Below are 21,431 nucleotides of genomic sequence, written 5' to 3'. Positions count from 1 at the left end.
AAAGTTTATAATCTGATGAGTTCACAATAACGCAGTGGTGGGCTTCAATTTACCTGCATCGGCCACAACAAAACATATCAGCACAATCTAATGCAGGGATTACCAATATGGTGCCTTCAGGGACAAGGTTGTTTCCGACATTTAGGACCAAGAGTAGCCATGGGTATGTTCTAAAAATAGCTCACCAGTAATGGTCACGTAGAAGTGGATATTTGAAAATGGAAACATACTTGCAATTATTTCTAGAAATAAATTGTTGCATATTGATATTTACCGCTTCCTTCCGAGTTAAACTAATCATTGTGAGAAATAATTAATATGAAACAGCGTCTTCACCTAGATTCATAATTACTAGTTCAAGGTAATTTCAGTTTTTATTTCTAGAAATGTTAGTTCTTTTTCAAAAAAAGGTTGGCGACCCCTGTTCAGAGATCCAAAACAAGCGCTGTATCAGAGTAAAAAAAATAAAAAATACAGACACAGACAGAAAAATGGATTAACAGATATTGACATCCCCAACCTCAGTTTACATGTTTATTTTTCCATGGCACATGAGAAAAATACACCATTTTACAATTCAGTGTGACAAAGCAAAACTAGTCGATACATAAAAAAAATTAAAAAAAACGTAAAAATATAACTTGGAGGTTTGTGGTGTGTCAGTGTAGTTCAGTGCGAGTCAAATCAGCACCAATCACAGGAGACAAATAAAACACGCAGTCATGCGCTAAACTAAAGACAACTGCTTCCAGTAACATCTCTCACTCAACGGTGGCGGCTGCAATATGCAACAGTCAATGTTTGTAGAGCCTACTGCCCTCTAGAGGAAATACAGAAGTAAGTCAGGTCACACAATTGTTCCAAATAACTTAGAAATAACAGTGAAGCGGTGTCGTTCAGAGTTCAGACAGGAAAAAAAGCATATTGCACCTTCGTGGGAAGTTGATCAAGAAGTCATGAGCATGTTGAAATCTACACGGCACCAGATTCCCTAAACGCTCAAACCACAAAACTAAACTCCGAAGAAAATGTCAAACTGTACATAAGAGAATGAAAAGGACCCTTTTATCAGTGGAGGAAATAAGTACTTAACCGTCAAGCCCATCCACAACAGCTGGGTCGAAAATAGAGACCATTTGAGGTATCGCCTTGAAAACTGGCACACGGAATCTGGATGCGTTTAAAAGAACAGGAAGTGGAAAATTGGGCACTTTACAAACGCGGAACACAATTTCACGCGACTGGATGCAGATGTTTGTGGAGCAAAACGCCGACTGCCAGCTTGTTCTATTACGCAGATTTCACAAACGTATACAATACACTTTTTGGCCCCCAACAGTGCTGCGTTGGGCTATAATATGACGGAATGATCGAGCAGATGTTTGGAATTATGAGCATGTGGGTTCAATGTTTAGGACATTTTTATAACAGTCCCTCTGAAATTGTGTTTTTAGAAACGCATGGTTGGTCGGTTCTCCAACCCGGACTTAAAGCATTATAGCACAGTATAAAGGCTCGTTTTAGCCTGGAACCTGAGCCGGCTTGACAACAAAAATCTTGTTCTCGGTTGGTATAGAATAAAAAGATAACAAAACCAGAGTTTATAAATAAAAGCTATGGCATGTTCCAATGTAATATTCAAGTAATCTTGTTCAAGTCCCTGATACTTAAGTGGTTCACGTAAACATCATCAACACAGACAGAACCAGCAGTTCAATCGAAGGCAGCAGCAGCATTTCTTATGTACAGTACACCACGTCCAGGTTTGCTTCTCCACGCTGGTCCAGTCACATCAAATCTTTGACACTTGGTTCACCTTACGTGCGCTGCAAAGGCGCGACTTTGGAAGCGGAGAGGAGAGATTCTTGAAGGCTGGGGAGAGGGGGGTGATAAAGCGGGCCAGTGCAGGCTTTTTTTTTTTTTTAAGCTGTCGACCTCACCTGCTGTGCACCAAACAAGGAATTCTTCCGCCCCTCGAGGACTAATGCAGTGAGGAATTCCCAGAGGGGCCCCTTCAGGCTTGACGCAGCCCACGCGTGTTTAATTGATGTTTGGTGACATTCAGCGCGCATGCTTTTCCTTACAGGCCAAGGACTGAAAATAAAAACAGCTCTGCAATGGTGGACCCCATACTTGTGTTTTCCCTCCCAAAAATGTGGTTATTTTGGTCAAATTAAGTCTTTTATAAAAATATATATACTGTATAATCAAAACGGCAAAATATTCTTTTCACAGCTTTGTTGTTTTTTTGCACTTTTACAACACTTGGCACTGCTCGCATCTTAGTCTGAAATATCAGTCAGTCTGCTGAGACGTGGGTCATGTCAGAGTGATGACCTCCACGGGGTCTCTTTTGTCTTTGGACCTCTGCTTGCGTTTGAGATGTCTCTGTGAGAGGGGAGGGAGGGCGGGACGCGCTGAAGGTGTTGCCGTGCCGACGGAGAGAGAGGACAGATCTGCAAGAGGCAGCGGGGACGGGAGCGCCGCGGCGCTCTCCCGCTGCCGTTCTCTCTCCGTCTCCTGGCGTCACCTGTCGAAGCAGCCGGCTGCGAAAGTGTGATGGGCACCCAGGTAACCTCCGGTGTAGGCCACGCTCAGGCAGTGGTGCGCCTCTCCGGCGAGGGCCATCTGAACGGATATTGGCCCCTGCAGCGGCAGTGCACGGGCCCCCGCCTGCAGGCCGGTGGTCAGACTTGAATAGGAAGGGAAGCCGCCTCCGGCATTCAAACAAGAAGCGCCGCTTAGGAGCCCCATCCGGTGGCTCTGGAAAAAGTCCTGAGGCACGTTGACCACAGGCCCCAGAGCCTGAGCGTCGGCAAGCGTTTGCAGCTGAGACAGGGAGGGGGAATGCTGGGTGATGTTTGGGAAGCGGTCCGGCTGAAAGAGCAGCTGTGGCGTGGTGGAGGTGGACGACGAAGACGGCGGTCTCTGAATGGCTGACACCGGAGAGAGGTGAGAAGTTTGGCCCTGAGGTTGCAGAGAGGAAGCTCGGTGCGGAGGGGTGCACTTGGTTTTGTTGGCCTCTTTGACGTCGTTGTCGTGCGCACTGGGGAAAGGCACAACTGTGTCAATTTTGGGATTCAGAGAAGACAAACTAATATGTTCCTTAAACCTGAGCTAGTTTTGTATCGAAACATTTAACTCCCACAGCCAGGCTGCATGCAGGACCATTAAAAAGTATGAAAATAAAAATGAAAACAGCTCTATATCAATCGAGGTTATAATCATTTTGGATTTGTCAGTTTTGATTTTGCTTTGAGTTTTTTGTCTCGTTAGTTTTAGTCTTTTTTTTTTAGCTTGAATTCCTGTTCGCACTATACCACAATCCACCCGCTTTTATCTGTCACATTTAGGTCAATAAAAAATCTAATTCCAATTTTTGTTTGTGTTCTTTTTTTGTTTTTTAAACTCTCCTCTTTATTTGATTTGATTAACGCTAATGGTTTTTTTTTTTTTTTAAATTTTGATTTCATTTTGTTCATTTTCATTAACTGCAATAACCTCGGTGTGTATGAGTGTCTCTTACAGCAGCATGAGTTCGATGCACTGGGTCAGGTGGTCCCAGGTGTAGCCGGTCAGTAGATGCAGCGCAGTAGTCCAGCTCGGGGAAATCTGCAGGCAAATACGCGACGCTGCCACACATGCGGCAGCAACTTGGGATGGTCGGAAACTAAGGAAAGTGTGATCTAAAAAAATTTTTAAAAAAAGGTTTAGTCAGTCGTGAGCCCAAAACAGTTTGTTACCATTTGACTCACCTTGCAGTGAGACTTCCAGGAAGTAGTGAGTGTATTTCTCCATGAAAGCCTTGGTTTTAGAGAGGGAGGACAGGGGCCAGCCATTGTACAGATCTCCCTCTTGCACCGAGGCATTGAGGTAGTAGTCGATGAAGTGGGCCGGTGTGGGCATGCACAGATTCCAGCCAAACGTCTCCAGCAGCAGAAGTTCCATTTTGATCAGATCCTTCTTGTTGAGAATCATGTTTAAATTACACATGAAGCCCAGTGAGTTCAGTTGCTCCAGTTTGGGTACTCTGTCCTCCTTCTCTTCAAATTTACCTGAAAAGAAACATTGACACGTCACAATAACAGAAAACATTCTGGGGCCAACTTGGCAATAATTATTATTGAGTATCACTGTATGGAACAGTTACACATCGACAAGCGCATGCATGTAAATATTAAAAACATCTTTCACTCATCTTTTTAACTAAATCATTACATGCAATACGAATTCTGAAACGCTTTTCCATGGCTCCCTAGGACTTTTCACACTGCACTTAGCACAGCACAGTGTGTGGTCATCCAACACATTCATTGTATAGGTGCTCTGTCGTTGTGATGACAGACGGCCCATCCAATAGAAAAGTTGGTGGCAGAGTGATTTCAGAGTGACGACAGCAAGAGATTCGGCCAGAGTTGTCCAGTAAACGCCATTAAGAGCAATCTTAACGCAAAACTATGCGTGCAGCAGTAACGGATCTTAAACATCGCTCAATTAAAATCACATGATGTAATCAGACAACTTGCTTGACTGTATGCAATGCGAAACTAAAACTGGGACGGATCCAGGAGCCCCACCAGAGTTCTATAACATTGTTTCAAAATGGTTACCGACAGGCCAAGATCATTCAGGTTTATCCGATGTTAAATGAGCAATTAACATCGACAAAAACACACTCAGTTGCATCAGGCATCGGATCATCCTTAAAGAGCCCAAGGCCAGCAATCACAAAGCAAGCACCTGCTTAACATGAGCGGATAAGTTGACCGGCACTGAACATCTGGCAGCAAAGCAAAGGCATTAAGCTCGCAAGTGGCGGAAGTGTCACTGTGATACCCACGAAGGATTACACAAACCTAACGCTGTCTATGAAGAAGGCAGCTTCAGCCCTCGTGTGGTATTTCCCGGCCTTATAGACATTACAGCAATGCCATCATGGAGAGCTCCCAGCCCAACCAGAGACACCCCCCCCTCCCCCCCGCCTTTCTATTTCCATAGCAACTGCCCAAAGCCTAGGGGGTCTGTGTGACCAAATGAGGAGGGAAGATTCAGCCTTGAACAGTTTAGGTCAAACGGGTATGCTTTGAGTGCAAACGTTTACTAATCACCAAGCGGAGATATTTTGGCGATAAGATACTGACTGGTTTGATTGGGAGCGCAGGTACCAGAGAAAACGCTGAAACTTCAGAGCCAGTGGCTTTGTTGGGGAAAAAAAAAAAAAGAAAAACAAAGCAACATCATGTTTGATGGAACTCATTTTGTGTCAAGAAAGGGAGTGCTGCGCCTTCCTCCCGAGTGTGAATTTTAGCACTGACCTACTGTTAAGTGGGGGGGGTTGGTGAGTGAGCGAGCCTGAGCAGTCTGGGTGAGCGGGGAACTGCAGCTCAACTGGCCGTGGGGGTAATTAGCGGAGAGGCAGTAATGGCGTCTCTCCAGCAGAACAGGAAGCGCGGCGAAACAAGGCCGTTTACACTCGGCGGAGCTCGCTCCACTTGCCACATTCTGTCACCTCGTATCCTCTGCTTGCAGGCAACTGTCTGCTGCCGGACTGCTATGTCCACACAGACGCTGCCATAAAAAGTCATCAACACCCCCAATCTCCACTTGGCCGCAGCCTCTTTGATCTTAAGAGACACAGCGAGTCCATCTTCCTATTGTGCTCTTTGTCTTCTGGGCTCCTTGTAATTGGTAATCGACAATATCAAATACATGGAATGTCTGCTTTTGAAAGGGACAAATTAAAAAAAAAAAAAAATCAAAGCAACTCGACAAAGGCTTAAGTGCACCATTTTTGAACAGCCAATCAGAAGTCAAAGGGCGATTTTGGAAAAATGTTTGCATTTTTGGTGGGCAATCATATGCTTGGCAATATACAGGAGTTTGCTTCAAAAAAAGCAAAAGTGACAATTTCGGGGGTGGAAAGCTCTCAGTCAGTAGAGCGGGGGTGAGGGTTCAACATCAAAATGCCAAACGGCTTCAGGGAACGATTTTTGTATTGCCCTTGCATTCTGACATCCGATACAAATAGAATCATATATCAATCCATTCTGTGAAATATAATTTTCAGACGCTGGATAATGTTCCTCGACAGTCTCTTGCGGCACAGTCCATCAACAAAATACAGTAGCAATAAGATATTTTAGCTGTTAACAGTAAGCATTCCTCCTTTATACATAAGCGACATCAAGCTGCATACATATTGTAAGGCAAATGTTACATCAAGACAAAGGCCAGCTTTGTTTTGCCGTGACAGAGCTGGCGCATTCCTAGCCAGTTAGTTCAGCCTACCTGGAATGCAGGCGACAAGATGATCCTATCTGAAGCCAGCGGCTAGAGGACGTGATACGATTTCGTTATGTTCAATTCAAGGACAGGACACCTCCTCTTTATCATTCTCACGACATCCACAGGTGATGGCAAAGATGAGAACAGGACGGGTAAACAGAGTGGGGTTAAAGGTCAGGGGTTAGGATAAGGCAAGACAAGGATGCAGGGCCTCTTCCCAGGTGTGCCGTTGGGGGAAGAGGTGGGTCAGGGAGGGATTAGAAACCCGAGTGCGGTTGCTGCTGCTCAACAAGAGATGAAGACATCAAAGAGTATACACTTTTCACCCCAAGTGAGATTTCTCGAACGTTTTTCTGAATTCAAATTGATGGTTCGACTCACCTGTGAATTCTTGTCAGTTGCAATTACACTTTCGTTGGCGTAATCATTTTGGCAACATTAAATGACTTTTTAAAAGGAAACATTTTGGGTGTGTGCACATTAACAAATATTTCCAAAACAAAACTGTTGGTTTATAGTACACTCCTTCATAGCACTTAACTAAAATTGAGAAGGCGCTCAAGACCTCCATACGAAGTGCACTGATAATAGTAATGAGATTAATAAAACAAGAAAATTGATTAAGCATCCAGGCCACATAAGAACTATGAATTTAAAATACAAACGTGTAAAAAATATACATTCTGCGCTTCATCCTCCTTTCTTTTTTCCCTCTTTGTGTTGACGTCCATGGAGGAATTTCCTTAGCCCGCTCCAATCCTTTTATTTGCTGCCTCATCTTTCATCAGGAGTGTGAAATTGCTCACAGCTCCATCATAGAATCTCCTTGTTGCCACCCCTGGCTGTGGCAGCTCTCACAATGCAGGTCCAAGTCGACCCTTGACCTTTGATGCTAATGGCCAGTGAAGTGGCCACGAAAAAGCAAAGAAACTGTGTGTGTGTGTGTGTGTGGTTGGAGGCTCTGGATCTGTTACAAAGCATGTAAATGCTGATCCGAGTTTGTAAGCCCCTTGCACGACACAAAACCTTCTTTTTATTCTTAAATGGAATTCTGCAATATTTTAACAGCACATTCAAATGACACGTGGGACTATGAAAGCCTCGATGTGCCAGAACTAGTCTCAAAAAGGATACAACAGTGGAGGTGGGTTCCTTTTGATATACATTTTGGGGTGGTTTCGTTCCAACATATCCCACTTTGCAGCCGCCCCTGTTTAACATCAGCCGCTAACTTTCCTTTGAAGTAACACGCCGCTCATTTCCCAACCGCCCCAAGGATGATGGGCTGCTTTTACTGGCTGCCCTGCCTCAGGACTGACTTGCTATGCCGGTCCGAGACAAGGTGAGACAATCAAGTGGAAACAGACCAAGTAGCGAAAGGTAAAAGGTCACCACAAGAGACCCGGCAGTTTAAAACAGGAATATGACTTGAATGTAGATCTTGAACGGGTGATCAGTGTAAAAATCTATACGAGCTGGTCACAAGGTTGTCCTAGCAACCAACATGTCATTTAGCAATGTTAGCTTTAAGTCTCCGCCATACAAGCACACATCCTCTCTGCTCTCAGTCTGCATTCCCCTCCCCCTCTCCGAGAAAGGTCTGGCTCCATGTCCTGCTTGCATTGACAGGCTTTTGTTTGAGGCCTGACTCGGAGAGCATATGGCAGGTGCCCCTCAGCCCTCAGTTCCTCCCCACCCCGAAGGTCAGAGGCCTGTGGAGGTGCAATGTGTAGAGTCTAGAACCCAGAATTTTGTAAGATGCTCTTTTTTGTTTGCTCTTCTGGAATCAGGTCAAGTGTCCGATAAAAGAAATGTAATTGCAATAATTTGGTGTTGGTGTGTTTAATACTCGAATTTCCCCAAAGGGGATCGATTGTCATCTTATTCAACTACTATCAAGTGGCAGCATATCTGAACGAGCTCAACCAAATGCCAACTAAAACGGCAATAAGAACTCATGTCATTCATCTTTGTCAGTGTCAGTAACAACGGAGCATTAAATTACTTTTTTACATCCAATTCAATGTTGTAGCCAGTCATTGTAGTTCATTTCTTTCTGCAACACACACACACACAAGTCAGGATGTGTGATTACAGCCTCTAGATAAGAAGTAACATAACATACCACAGGGATGTTTGAGGAAAACAACAAGGTCCCTAAATAAATGCTACTAACAGCCAGTAACATTTGTTCCCAGGGGGGCCTGGAAAATCAGACTATAATCTTACTACAGCAAAAGAAGCTCATCCATTATCAAACATCCACCCAGAAAGACACAATGGAGTAACAGGATTAAGCTGTGACTCCTGGGAGGCACAAAGGAAGTAGCGATTAATTAACCACAGCATTTTTAAGAAAGAATGAACGTCTGAGCCAGTTCAATAATTAGGCCAGATTCCAAGGCAAGCCCAGAAAGATAAAAAGTATTGACAACTCAGAATCAAACATCCTTTCAAGCCTTCATCAATCATGGTGAGACGACTTGGAGAAGGCAGAGGAGAGCGACTCCACAACAAAAACATATGATCAAAAAAAAAAAAAAAAGAGCTTATCCATTACATACGCAGTAATAAGCGCTGTCCGGATTGGCTTGACGTCTATAATCACCCTCAAAACATTTCTTTTCAATGTAAACTATTTCTCGTCTTATTCTAATCCATCCTACCAAATAGAAGACTGATTGCAAAGTCTGGCCCGAGCATCATTCCTCACTTGTACACAAACATAGGCTGCACCCTCCCAAGCAAGTGGGCCCCGTTCCAGACACCATCATAGTCTAATTACCCATGATGCCAGAAGTTGCATTCGAGTACCACAAAAAAAAACAAAAAAAAACCTTGCTGCCAGTTCATCACCAAAAAGAACGGCAATTCCAGTATTTTTGGACTAATAGCTAGTATTGTACTCGTATCGAAGCACTGTGAACAAATTCTTATTTGTGGTGCTAGCTGAAATACTGAAAACAGCAAGAACAAAAAAGTACCAGATATTTAATAAAAACTGGATTTGTGTGGAGTTTTGCGAAGGTGAACGATGAATTGTGACATGACAGAAAAACACTGTACATCGATTAGAGTGCCATGGTTGGACTTACTGGCTAACAGCAGACATGACAGGGCAATGACATAGAGCTGCTTGACAGCCACATCGTAGTGGTCCATGAAGAGGTCCAGCAGGTAGACGGCCAGGTGGCGAGCCGTGGGACATAACTGGTAGCGATTACTCAGAATGGCCAACAAGTCCGCGAAGTAGCGACGCATGCCAATCTGGGGCGAATGCGCTCGGTACACGGGTAACTTCAGCTCCTGCGCAAGAGAAGGAAAGACGAGTAAATGATGAGGGTGGGGGCAGCAGGGTGGACAGGAAGCGATGGCGGAGAGATACGGGGGGTAGTAAACCACATGCATAATAATGGTGAGTTGCGCATGTCTCCCACTGACACGGTTTACGGGCGTAAAATACTCCGAAAAGCCGGCTTCCATCACATCTTGATTATGGTGTCCACTCATTTCAATATCATTTATTTCTCCTTCGCTGCAGCGAGGAGGAGCTAATTTGGGTCACTGAAGAGGTCTGAAAGTATTGGGCATGGGTGTTTGTGTCTGTGTGTGGTTGGCTGGGTCGAGGGGGTAGCTCTTCTCGGAGACGGAGGAGTGGATAGGATTAGGTTTCACCCCGAGCACATCTCCCATTCATGTCCAATTAGCTGCATGTGTTTCAAACTGGAAGGAAGATCCTCAGCGTCTCCTCACTCAGCCATAGAAAAAAACTAAACTAAGAAAGCACAAGGCTCTCGTTTCTCTATCTGCCCCCGGAGTATTCAAGGCATATTTTGCTTTGTGCACTCACAGAGGAGCTACGTTCACCACGCATAAGCTGCTTAGGGCACAAAAATATTTGCGCTTCCAAAAATGTTTTGCTCTCTGAGAAATACAGTAAAAACAAAGGCTTTTGATTTGGATTTATTAGGAGATTGGGGATTGCCGGAGTAATCCTATTTGAAAATTGCAAAGGGTCTTTACAGGAGGAAAATAGCATCGGGGCAGTTGCTTAGAAGGCTGAACTCAACACTCGGCTGAACATAAATTGCTACGGGGGCAAAATGTTCACTCTGTTAGGATTACACGAAATGTCACCTATTTATCTTGAACACCATTAAAAATAAACAGTGCCCACCACCCTCCCCCGCTTCCTACCACCCCCAAATCCACATAAAGCAACTCCACCCCCTGTGCCAGAATCCACCACACCATCCAGTCGGCCCCAAACTCTCCTCCCACTGCTTCGGGTTCTGCCTCCCGTCCATCTGTCTGTCTGGGGGCACAAGGGCTGCAGGAGAACTAGGGGGGGTGTTCGGGAAGAGTGGAGGGGGGGGGCTCTTAAGAGTTGGTGAAGGGGGGAGTGGAGAGGTGCCTTTGTGGAGGACCTGCACCATAATTAAGGAATCCACAGCTGCCTCTGGCTGATTTGCATGTCTGATAATTTGCCACATGCTCCACAGTGCCACTATCTCCCACATCAGGGCATTAGCACTGCAGCACACGTCATTAAAAGCTGGAACAGACCGTGGGGGAGCGGGCAGCATGCAGGAAACCACAACACTGCATGAAGATGTTTTGCTGCTCCAAACTCCGCTAGAGTTTGTTTGTTTTCATTGTGCCAATGAAATTACTTCAAATACTCATGTCTAAGTTGACATCGCTAGTTAAATAACAAGTGATTTGGTCACTGTGCATCCCATTATGTACTCTTAGTCAGAAGCAAATATTAAATATCTTTACTGCAGTTCCGCGGAAAGACCAACAGTAATAGACAATGTGCACAAACTTCATTCCAGGTTGATTGTTTACAAATAGCCTACTTAAGGATGTATTTGATTAGACTTTACGCAAGTTACGCAACTTAGCTGGACACAACGTGAACATATTAAAGTCACTTACGGAGCACAAATCCCATTTTTGGGGGGCAAAATTTATTTTAAATAAAAATATTTCTTTTGGAAAAAAAAAAACAAGACCTAAAACAGTACAGTTTGGATCCGCACCTAAATTCCCTGTTCCCTAATTGTGGTTACGTTTGAAAATATGCTCGGAGAAAGCATTGCTTCACTCCCAACTGTTCGTAAACTCAGAGATTCATTCAAATGTGCCGTCCGGTTATTCAGTTGCCCAAAGAAGCAACTGTGCAAAAAAATAAATGAATAAATAAAATAAAATATAAATCAAAGTAGCATGTGTATATCATTCTGAAAAATCACACAATCCTCTTCCACTTTGTAATACCTCCAGCTCTATTTTTTTTATCTAGCACTTTTTGGAGGGATGACTCAAAAAGTGCTGCACATAGTTAAAAAAAAAATAGTCAGCATTAGGTTTTAAATTGAGGTGACCTCTGGGTGTTGCCTTAACTGCCAAGCTCAAATATGTCTCAAGATTTTCAGAATGCGGTGGAGACTTTTTGCCACGACATTATTTTAGGCTGCTGTGAAAATAAGTCTTGTGTAACAGTCTGCTCTTTCAAAATACATGCATGGAACCTGTGTCTCAGACCTGGACTGAAGGAAATTCTGTCCTCCACGCCTCACTGTTTGCGTGTGATACGCCTCAGAAGCCACAGTAGCCGAACGCCACACATCACGAAGGGGCCATCTCGCACATTTGGGGTTTATTTGCAGCTCGGACTACATTCAGACAGCCAGGCCAGCTGACAGCTCACTCTGAATCACACCCTGTGTTTCTGAATAGAGGATTGTGCAAGCGCACGTCTACTTTTGTGCTCAGAAATATTACTATCAAAATCTGAAGCCTTCACTTCACTCGACCCGCACAGGATGTCTAAAATAGTCATCTATAATCTACTCTCAGTGTGACGCTGGCGTGGACTTGAAGGTGCCAGTCAAGTGACAGATGTCTCCATTAAAGTGGCACGGGGGAAGAAATATGACCACGGTTAGGGTTAATTAAGACAATCGCAATTAATGAGCCTCAAGTCAGCCATGTAATGCAATTAAGATCATTTTAAATAGGCAACTGGGCCGTGTAATATTTTCCCTCCAACGTGGAACATCAACATTTCTTCTGTCTCCACAGCAAGATGAGACGCATTTTAAGAGGGCAAACTATGGCCCGGGGGCCACATGCGGCTCGTTAAATGTTTTAATCTGGCCCCCCGAACTTGAAAAAGATTAAATAAATGTACCTTGTTAATGTTTTATTTTCTAAATACTGTGGTTTTTCAAAGACATACATATTGTTGAAATGCTTTTGTTCACTTTCATTTCAAGTTACATTTATTTATTTTCTCCGACGAGGTGAGGTTGCCAAAACACTCCATCCATCTGCTCCTGGTCCGCCCCCTCTGTCAAATTTTAGAACCCATTGTGGCCCGCCAATCAAAAAGTTTGCCCACCCCTGCTTTAGATCAATCGTGAACCTCAGCTGTGCAAACCTGACATATCTTCAGAAGGAAAAATAACGAGAAAAAAACAAACCGAATTGAGGACCTGAGAGTTCAGAGCGGACTTAGCCCCCTTAATCAACACTGTCTCTCTGAATAAATGATTAATCTTACTACGTTTAACTTTCAACAAAGAGGATTTTTTTTTAAGTACAAAGCATGAAAAAGCTAAATCTCACCAAAACTTCCCCCGGGTTTCCCATTTGGTTGTTATATGCGACGGATTTCAGAACATGTGGAATATACCGTTTTCCATCTCCACTTGTTGCCAACGATGGTAGTAGAGGAGCAAAAAAGGCAATATCATGCTCATGACCTTCGCCAGCGCTAACGTTTCACGGCCATCAACCACCGTTGCTATAAATGTTTGCGGTGTTCACGTGCGGTCACGCGAGAACTTGGACAAGCATGTTATCTTCTCAGGATTAATGTCTATTGTATATTGAATGGAGATAGAGATGCCTTTGTGGACAAACCACAAGCTTTTTAACAGCACTTAATATTTCATAAGAAATTAAGACCGTTAACACGGTCTGAAAGACGTGTGCGTAGATTATCAAAATGTTTTGCGGGGAACAAAAACATCCCTGACGGGCCTCATCTAATGCCTTTAATTTAATTTTCAGTTGATTTTTCTTTATCACTGTGAAACAAACCAATCAGCGATTGTAGAGAGAGAAGGCATGACCAAAGTAAGCGTCAATCATTTACAATTATCGTCGCCACTCACAGAGGCTCATGTGAACAAACAGAGGCTCTCGCAAAGCAGACTATTATAGTTTCTTCATGTCAAGGGTAATAAACGTGTTCTTTGAGGCACGGACGGCTGCATATGAACAGCTCCATATGAGGTCATCAGGTAAGTTGATCACCGTTTATTTTTAAGTGATAGTACATTCCAAAACAATACATCATAAAACCGGTAACATTTCATTTTTGGCAATGTTCCGTCATGAACAAGTCAAGCTAGCAATGTAGCACCCTTGCCGTTTAGAGTACATTGAGGCTACATTCAAATCTTGCTAGCACGCTCCAGCTTTAATACCACCACCACTACCAAGTCGCAATTTAAGAAATCATCAATGCAGCACAAAAACGCTGCGTAACAGCAGGAGTTTTGTAATTTCAGATTGATTCAAGAAACACGCGATGGACTGGCGACACTGATTGCACGTGTTTCGTTCGGCAGAGCAGCTGCATATGAATGAGGAGCACAGTTCATTCCTTTGTTGTTGTTAACTTGGCTGATAAAGACATTTTTCATGGATCACCCCCAGTCATGTTTAACATACAGTACAGTATGGCTTTATACTGAATTCAAAGTGGGCCCATTTTTACTAAAATAGGGACTTTTCTTGAAGCTGGAAACCTTTTTCACTGGCCAGCATTCTTTTGATATGCCAAAGTTGTTTTAATGCTTAATTTGGGGTAATTTTGTCCTGCTCCGGAAATGACGTCTGTTTCTTTGATTGGCTTGTTTTTGCAATATCGATATTTTTGACAATTAATTTAGTGCGCTTACAAAATGTACTTTTATCATTATTAAAAGTTGTGTTTGGGCATTTTATCACCTGTGCTTGCATTTGTTTATTGATAACTTTGCCTTACTTCTGAAGTTTGGATTGATTTTCACATGAAACATGACGAGCGTATCGTACATACTAATAACATAACTGCTTCACTAACTTTGCTGCCATAGTCAGATTTTTGCATACATATTTCTTCATAGTTTAATTTAAGGCATTTTGCAACATATGCATTGGGCAATGGAGAGACATTTCCTGCAAAAATCTGACTTTGGCAAAAAAAAAAAAAAAAATTAGGCAGTTAGTGTTATTAGCATGACGATATAGAAGGCTCTGCGATAACGATTGCTGTCTTTCATAATATCACATCAAGAACGAAAGAATACCATACAGACATTATTCCATTGTTTGGACCAGCACAGAAAAGATCTTCATAAACAACAAATTGCACAAAATCGAGCAGCTTCGTTAGCTTTGAGGTGCCCTTTCCAAACTAATGTCAATGCATTGCATCATGCACTGTTATGGATGAAAGTCAAGGACATATTGTCGTTGCATAAAATCTGGACCTCACACAGACCTTTCAGTCTGTTTTCTAAACGACTGTCCACCTGTAACAGACATGGCTTTAATACACCACAAGCCTCGAATATAAATTTTTACTTGCCTTTACCAACAACTAATGCGCTGAAAAATACTTTCTATATCAAGTCATTCCTTACTGGAACTTGCCACCTCCACATATGATATAATTAAGCAGTCATGTTATCTTTGAAACAAAGCTAAAAAAAATATGTGATCAATGGTGAAATTTGGCTAATGTAGCTCAAGTAATACACCTGTCTAATTGTTTCACTCTTGTATTTGTATCTTTACGGTTGTGGAATTGTCCATAATTTGACTTGTCCCTATTGTTTACCTGTTTGTAATTTGTAAATGTAATTCTTTTAAGTTTTTCTTGATTGTGAGTGGACCCTGGGAAGAATAGTCTCTGCAAAGGTAGTGACTAATGGGGATCATTACATAAACAAACATTCTTGAAAATACAGACAGAGCTTCATCAAAGCTGCAGCATAAAGAGAACAATGTCATAAGTTGTGTATTTTTTTTTATTTAACAGAAGTAATGAATATTTAAAAAAAAACTAAAGCACGTTTCGGGGGAAAAACCTTGGTGTTCAGATTCAGCAACATCACAAACCCATTCATGTTGCTAAATCGAGATTCAAATATACATCATCAGTGCACCTTAGAGAAACTGTATGGGATTAAGAGACTAAATTGTTGGAAATAGATTGTCACTGCACTGATGAAATCTTTTAATTTTGGTTGTAAATGTAATCACTGCTTCTGATTGTGTAAAAGGTTATAAACGAAGAAATGGCCTGACTGTCCCTGGCAGTCAACCAGTGATAAAATCGAGACTATCTGTTTCTACATCAGTGTTATGTTCAACAACGTAACAGCCGCTTGGCAAGGTGGACTCACCTTGATGCGGAGGGACTGATGGATGTCTGCAGCGAGCTGTCCTTTCCACCATTGCAACTCCCTTTCCATCTTTTCCCATCCAGAGGAGACTTACAGGATCAGCTTGGACCTACAGAGACACACGTGGTCCACAACATCAAATGTCAAGCCGACGTAGGTTAATGATACGATTTTCTCCTCAATATATATACTCCCGGGAGGAATTCTTATAGGATTTTTACAATGAGCAACATGGAAGTCTTTTGGGGATTTCATAGCATCCTAATCGAAAAAGTTCATATTCGGTGTCGGTCTGATGCCATTTCCACTGATGGGGGATTTAAATGGCTGATCAAAGGCATCAGAGACTCTTTCTGATAAGCCTTTTAAAAGTCATTAAAAATAATAAACTACAAGCAGATACACATTCGGGTTGCTGTTACAATGTGTTAGCAGCACCACACGTTATACACAAGTTAAAGAGCCCTCAACACTCGTGTTTAAAAAAAAAAACGGGGCGAAAAGGAGCGCGTTGTGATTATACGACTTTGCCCCTCGTTCGGACAAGGTTATTTCGTCTTGAATGCAACGGGAAACTTTCCATATCCGACCTTGTTCAGTGTGCCACTCACCGCTCCGACGGGAATGCCCCCCAGACCCCTTTGTCTCAGTCCGACATCCTGAATGAGACAACTCCGCTTCGGCTCAACTTTGAAGAAAGCCCGCTTTATTGGGCGAAAAGGCAGACTTGGTGTACTCGGAACGAGTTCGCTCAAAGGCTACTAACTCCGAATCCCGGTACGGACCGTTTTGCGGCTGTGTTGACACTTTTCCGAGCGATTTTCTCGGCGAAGCTTCCGCTGCAACAGTCGCCTGCTCGGCTGCACCAGCTGCCGCTGTTGCGGCGCGAGGCTCGTGCGCTTGAGTGGAGGGTCCCTCCTACGGACTGGGAAATGTAGTCCTTTTCCAATCTGGCTCTGTTAATGGACTACACAGCTCGGATAAACTGCCATGCCTTTATCCCACCGCGCTTGGTGATGCCCACAATAAAGTCATTATCTTTGTTCAATTTATTTTTGAATTGCACCAAAATATCAATGTAATTTTTTTTTAATTGACAATTTCAGAGAAGAATTTAACAAACAATTATACAACGTTGACTACGCGACAAGGAAACTACACACAAGAACAATATAATGCTAACTTGTAGCTAAAAACTGATAAATAAATAAATAAATATTATTCAAATATAAAATTGGTGGGATGATAAGAACAATAATAATTATTTTGATTTCAGAAATTTGGAATAATGAGTGAACGCTGAAGCGCATTGTCAACATACTAAAGGTTACCGTACTTCACTTTTATTCATTGTTGAATAGCGATTTAGCGTTTGTTTTTAGCGCCATCTGGTGTCAAAGTTTGTTCATTTAACCAGGGACGGCCAAACTTATTCCCAACCGAGGGATACACACTGGAAATATTGTGCGAGTGGATGTGCGTGGAGTATATGTTTATATATTTTAGAATTAGAGTTATATCCGTGATATTAAAAATATTTTTAAACTTTTTATTTTGCTTGTAACGTTCATCTTTTTCGTGTTATAATGTTGCATGGAAATAGCCAATAGTTTGTAATATTCAACTTTTTTTAAAATGACAAATAAAAAATAGCATGACAAATTTTGATTCGACTATTTTTCGGGGGGTTATTGAAAAGAAGAGTGTGAAATCTGTAACAACTTCTTTACATTTTAATTAAATTTATTTTTATTTTATATATTTACATAACAGCGCCCTCTGCTGTCAACTGAAATTAACCTCAACGTACCCTCTGGCTCATATTGCAAACATCCCACCTCATCTGTTTTCGAGGTTTGGTCACATGAGTGCCCGATGGCACTTTGACATAAATTTCAGTCGACAGCAGGGGGCAGTGATGAGACATTGAGATTGATAAACATTCATCTTCTTCAATGCTATGAATCTGAATACCGTGTCTTGGACATGAGAGGGCACACAGAACCTATTTTTGTTGAGAACATTTTTGCTTCGCGTTCCCCTTTAAGAAACAGGGAAAGAAAGATGTGGAAAAAAGATGAAGAAAAAAAAGAACTCAGTAAAGTGAAATATCAAGTATCACCCTGTAAATTAGCTCTTTTATCATCCTGATCAGCATAGACGAGGAAGCCTGTGAAAGTGCTGTCAGTCCAGAAGGGGTCAAAGAAGAGTCCATTCTGCTCCGAGTAAAAGATCTGCAACCAAACTTGGTCCAGATGCTGCAGATGGAGGACGGTGGAACCGGACGCCACGTCGTGGTTCCCTGTATTTGCATCAAACGTCTTAATCTTGTATTGTCCATTGTGCACCAGCCCGATAGCGAGGTGCTTGTTGGCCACGGTGATGTCATAGGTGAAGTAATACACTCCGGGGATAGCGCAAACAAACTTCCCACTGCTCGCATTGTAGTGGTTGCCGTCGTTGAGCAATATGCGGCTGAAGCGGATTGGTGTGCGTTCTTTGGGGTAACTCTTTGACACGGCCACAGAGAAAGCCGAGCGGGCGGCTGTGCCACAATTGCAGCCTCCAGCTTCTCCTCTCTGACCCGCATCCCCCTCGTCTCCTTTCTGCCCCCTTTGTCCAGCTGCCCCCGGTGACCCCCGTTGGCCCTTTAGTCCGCGAGGCCCGGCCTTGCCAATCAGGCCGGCGCGGCCTTTTAAGCCTGGTTTGCCTGGATTTCCGGGCCTCCCATGATCCCCTAAGTGAGAAATTAGAAGTGGTGTAACTTTTTATACATCTACATTGGGGTGCTTGAGTAGATTTAGGCTACATTTGTATGAATGCTAGACTATTTTATAATGTCTGGAAAAAAAAAAAGGCGCCAAGAGTCACTGACCGCTGATGTGAACTGAAACGAAGACAACAACTTGTTTACGGTTGTGCAGCCAGACGTATCCCAATAAAGTTTAGCTAGGCTTTTTTAGATTACCTCACCCCCAAAAAACTATTCAATTGAACATGTTAGTAAGGAGGATAAATGGATGAGATGTTATTAGAAAAATATGTTAGCGGAAGACATTGTCGAACAGGAATCGCTAACATGTTTGGTTGCGTGGTCTTTGAGTAGTTTAGCGAAACAAAATGGTTAGCCAGCTAGCTTGCGCCACCGCTACAGCACGCTATTCATTTCAGGGTCAAAGGAGCACACATGTGCCATCAATCAATTTAATAGCCAGTCCCTCAAGCATGATATTAATATCTCTGAATTTCCACCACATCTATTTCTAATCAACTTACCGTATTTTTACGACCATAAGACGCGCTGCATCAAAGGGCGCAACACCAGTTGACGGTGCTATTTTCGTAGTTAATGCATATACTAGGCGCGCCGCACTACAAGGCGCGAGCTCAGTTCGCGCGAGCTAGCGCTAGCTCAGGAACTTAATTTACCACATGTAGAATCAGCTTTTGGCTGATGCGTACATTCTCACCTTGGCCTGAAGAAGGCTAAAATCATTATTCAAGCCATTTCATTTTTTTTTTAAATCACAGTGCTTTTGTCATATGACGTCTAAGATTTATGCATCGGTGGATTGAGCTGCACAACAAAAATGTTAAATTAAATATCATAGATTGTACAACAATTACAATAAGACAATGAGCCGTGCTAAATGGTCAGCAGGAAACAGACTTCCAAACCAACAAGTACCTCCATCTCCTTTTTCTCCCTTCTCTCCATCCTGCCCATCTGGACCATCCTTCCCAGGTGCCCCCATTGGCCCAATTGCTCCGGGCGACCCAGGATCTCCTGGATTCCCTGCAGGCCCCACCGGGCCTGGCAGGCTGCAAACCAGATTAGAAGAGTGGATAGTGATGTTGCGTCCTTTCTTGGGTGAGGAATAAATGGACTGGGAGAGGACCGCCGTCAGCAGACAGGCCATCACGCACACATGAAGCACAGCGGCCACTGAGGAGTCATGAAAAGATTGAGAACATGTAGGTTAGGACCAAATATTTGGTGCAGCTTCTGAAAACATGCAAGCTCAGGCAGTTAAAATGAACTGAGGCTACATTCAGTGATTCTTTACAGTCAGTAGAAAACAAACTCACTGGTTGAAAATGATGATGGGCTCTTTCAACACACTCAGTGTCTGTCTTCTGCATCAGGTAGCATTCGGTCCTTCATAATTTTTTTTTTTTTCAATAGTCAAACCAGAGTGTATTCTTTCGGAGAAACGCAGCAAGGAAATGTGAAACTCAGCGACTCGCAGTCCGTAACATCCGCCCAGCTCCTCAGCCCCCCTAAAAAACAACAAATACTTTCACCATGATGTCATTAAATTCAAGTCAGAGCAACAGTTTAGCACAGCTGAAGTAATTAGGATTTGTAAACTAAGATTGCATGAAGGTAAAATACAATTTTCTAAATTAAGAAAAAATGAATGAAAATGAAAATTCTTCCTGTCTGAAATAGGTGTATAAATGATTCCGGATGCATTTGTCATTGTGATGCATGGTCCAGCTGTTGGGGGAATGTGTGTGCTCGGACACCACCGTATTCACGTTGAACTTACACCACATGAACAGAAATTGGAACAGCGTGTTCAGAAAGAATTGTCGAGAAATCCAAATATTGATCACTTTTATCAAAGAAAGAATTTAAATGAGAGTTTTATATAGAGAGAGAGCAAGAGGGCATGAGAGAGCGAGCGAGAAGGCGAGAGAGAGGGAGAGAGAGAATGATATTCATCACTGAGGCTTTGCACTAATAGAGTTGAAATTAATTAACTCATTCACTACCAGCCGAGTTAAAAAAAAATCTTTGACTTCGTTAGCCGTCAATGGCAGTAAATGAGTTAATCAGCTATCACTTTAATCAATAAGAATTTTAGAGAATTGATTAATCATTCCAAAGCCTATCTTAATTTAAAATTGTTCAAATCTTGGTATTTCGGCCTCAACAGTAAGTATTTTCAGATTTCTGTCATTCTTCATGTAAAGAGACTGATCTTTGTTTTGAATAAAAATAAAACATCCCAAACATTTTTTGGGGGGGGGGAGACTGAAAAAAAGGAAAAATTTTTAGTCCTCTTTTCTGACGTTACGGACCAAACCAGTAACTGGATTTAAATTATTTGTTTTGGCATTTTCTGCAGTGTGTTAAAAATAATGCTCTCTTTTTGAATTAAGGGATTCAAATTATATATTTTTTTTTGGGAATCCGATTCAGCGAATGACAAAAGTATCAACAGATGAATCAATGATTACAATAATGGTTAGTTGCAGCCCGAAACCAAACTGTACTTTTCCCAGTCAATAAATAGTATATAATAATAATAATAATAATTTTATAAAATGCTCCTCTCGTGATAAGCACTTCTGGCTCCATCCTTCCTGCACGGAGTTGGCATGTTCTTGTAGTTGTTTGGTTGTAATTCAAATTTTGCATGTTAAACTCGGAATCATCCATAGGTGTAAATTTGAGTGTGAATGGTTGTCTACTGTACATGCTCAGCAATTGACTGGTGTCCAAGTTGTACCCTGCCTCTTACGCAGTCAGCCAGGACAGGGTCCGACCTACTGTTGACTAATGAAGATAACCGCTCTAGAAAACGGACAAAGTGCGGTGTGAAAACTTTCAGAATAATTCATGTTTGGTAGGAATTTAGCTGATGATTAATTTTTGGCACTGTTATA

The 21,431-nt window shown here is 42.5% G+C and overlaps 2 protein-coding genes across 2 annotated transcripts; both read right to left on the bottom strand.

The window, feature by feature from the left end:
• Positions 1-520: 520 nt before the first annotated feature.
• Positions 521-16,704, bottom strand: ccnjl (cyclin J-like). The gene is made up of 6 exons (XM_088293835.1): positions 16,367-16,704; positions 15,756-15,864; positions 9,381-9,591; positions 3,756-4,055; positions 3,527-3,686; positions 521-3,046 (listed from the first exon to the last, which is right to left on the bottom strand). The coding sequence occupies exons 2-6, from the start codon at positions 15,822-15,824 to the stop codon at positions 2,527-2,529; spliced, it is 1,260 nt and encodes a 419-aa protein (XP_088149961.1). The 5' UTR covers positions 15,825-15,864; positions 16,367-16,704; the 3' UTR covers positions 521-2,526.
• A 431-nt stretch (positions 16,705-17,135) lies between these two features.
• On the bottom strand, positions 17,136-21,346 carry c1qtnf2 (C1q and TNF related 2). The gene is made up of 3 exons (XM_088293836.1): positions 19,845-21,346; positions 19,444-19,701; positions 17,136-18,492 (listed from the first exon to the last, which is right to left on the bottom strand). Coding segments are annotated over exons 1-3 (885 nt in total). The 5' UTR covers positions 19,846-21,346; the 3' UTR covers positions 17,136-17,866.
• Positions 21,347-21,431: the final 85 nt, after the last annotated feature.

The sequence above is a fragment of the Idiotropiscis lumnitzeri genome, chromosome 4 (genome assembly GCF_059441095.1).
Source record: "Idiotropiscis lumnitzeri isolate Australia: NSW breed Sydney's pygmy pipehorse chromosome 4, RoL_Ilum_1.0, whole genome shotgun sequence".
NCBI lineage: Eukaryota > Metazoa > Chordata > Actinopteri > Syngnathiformes > Syngnathidae > Idiotropiscis > Idiotropiscis lumnitzeri.
This window is presented reverse-complemented; position numbering and strand designations above follow the sequence as displayed.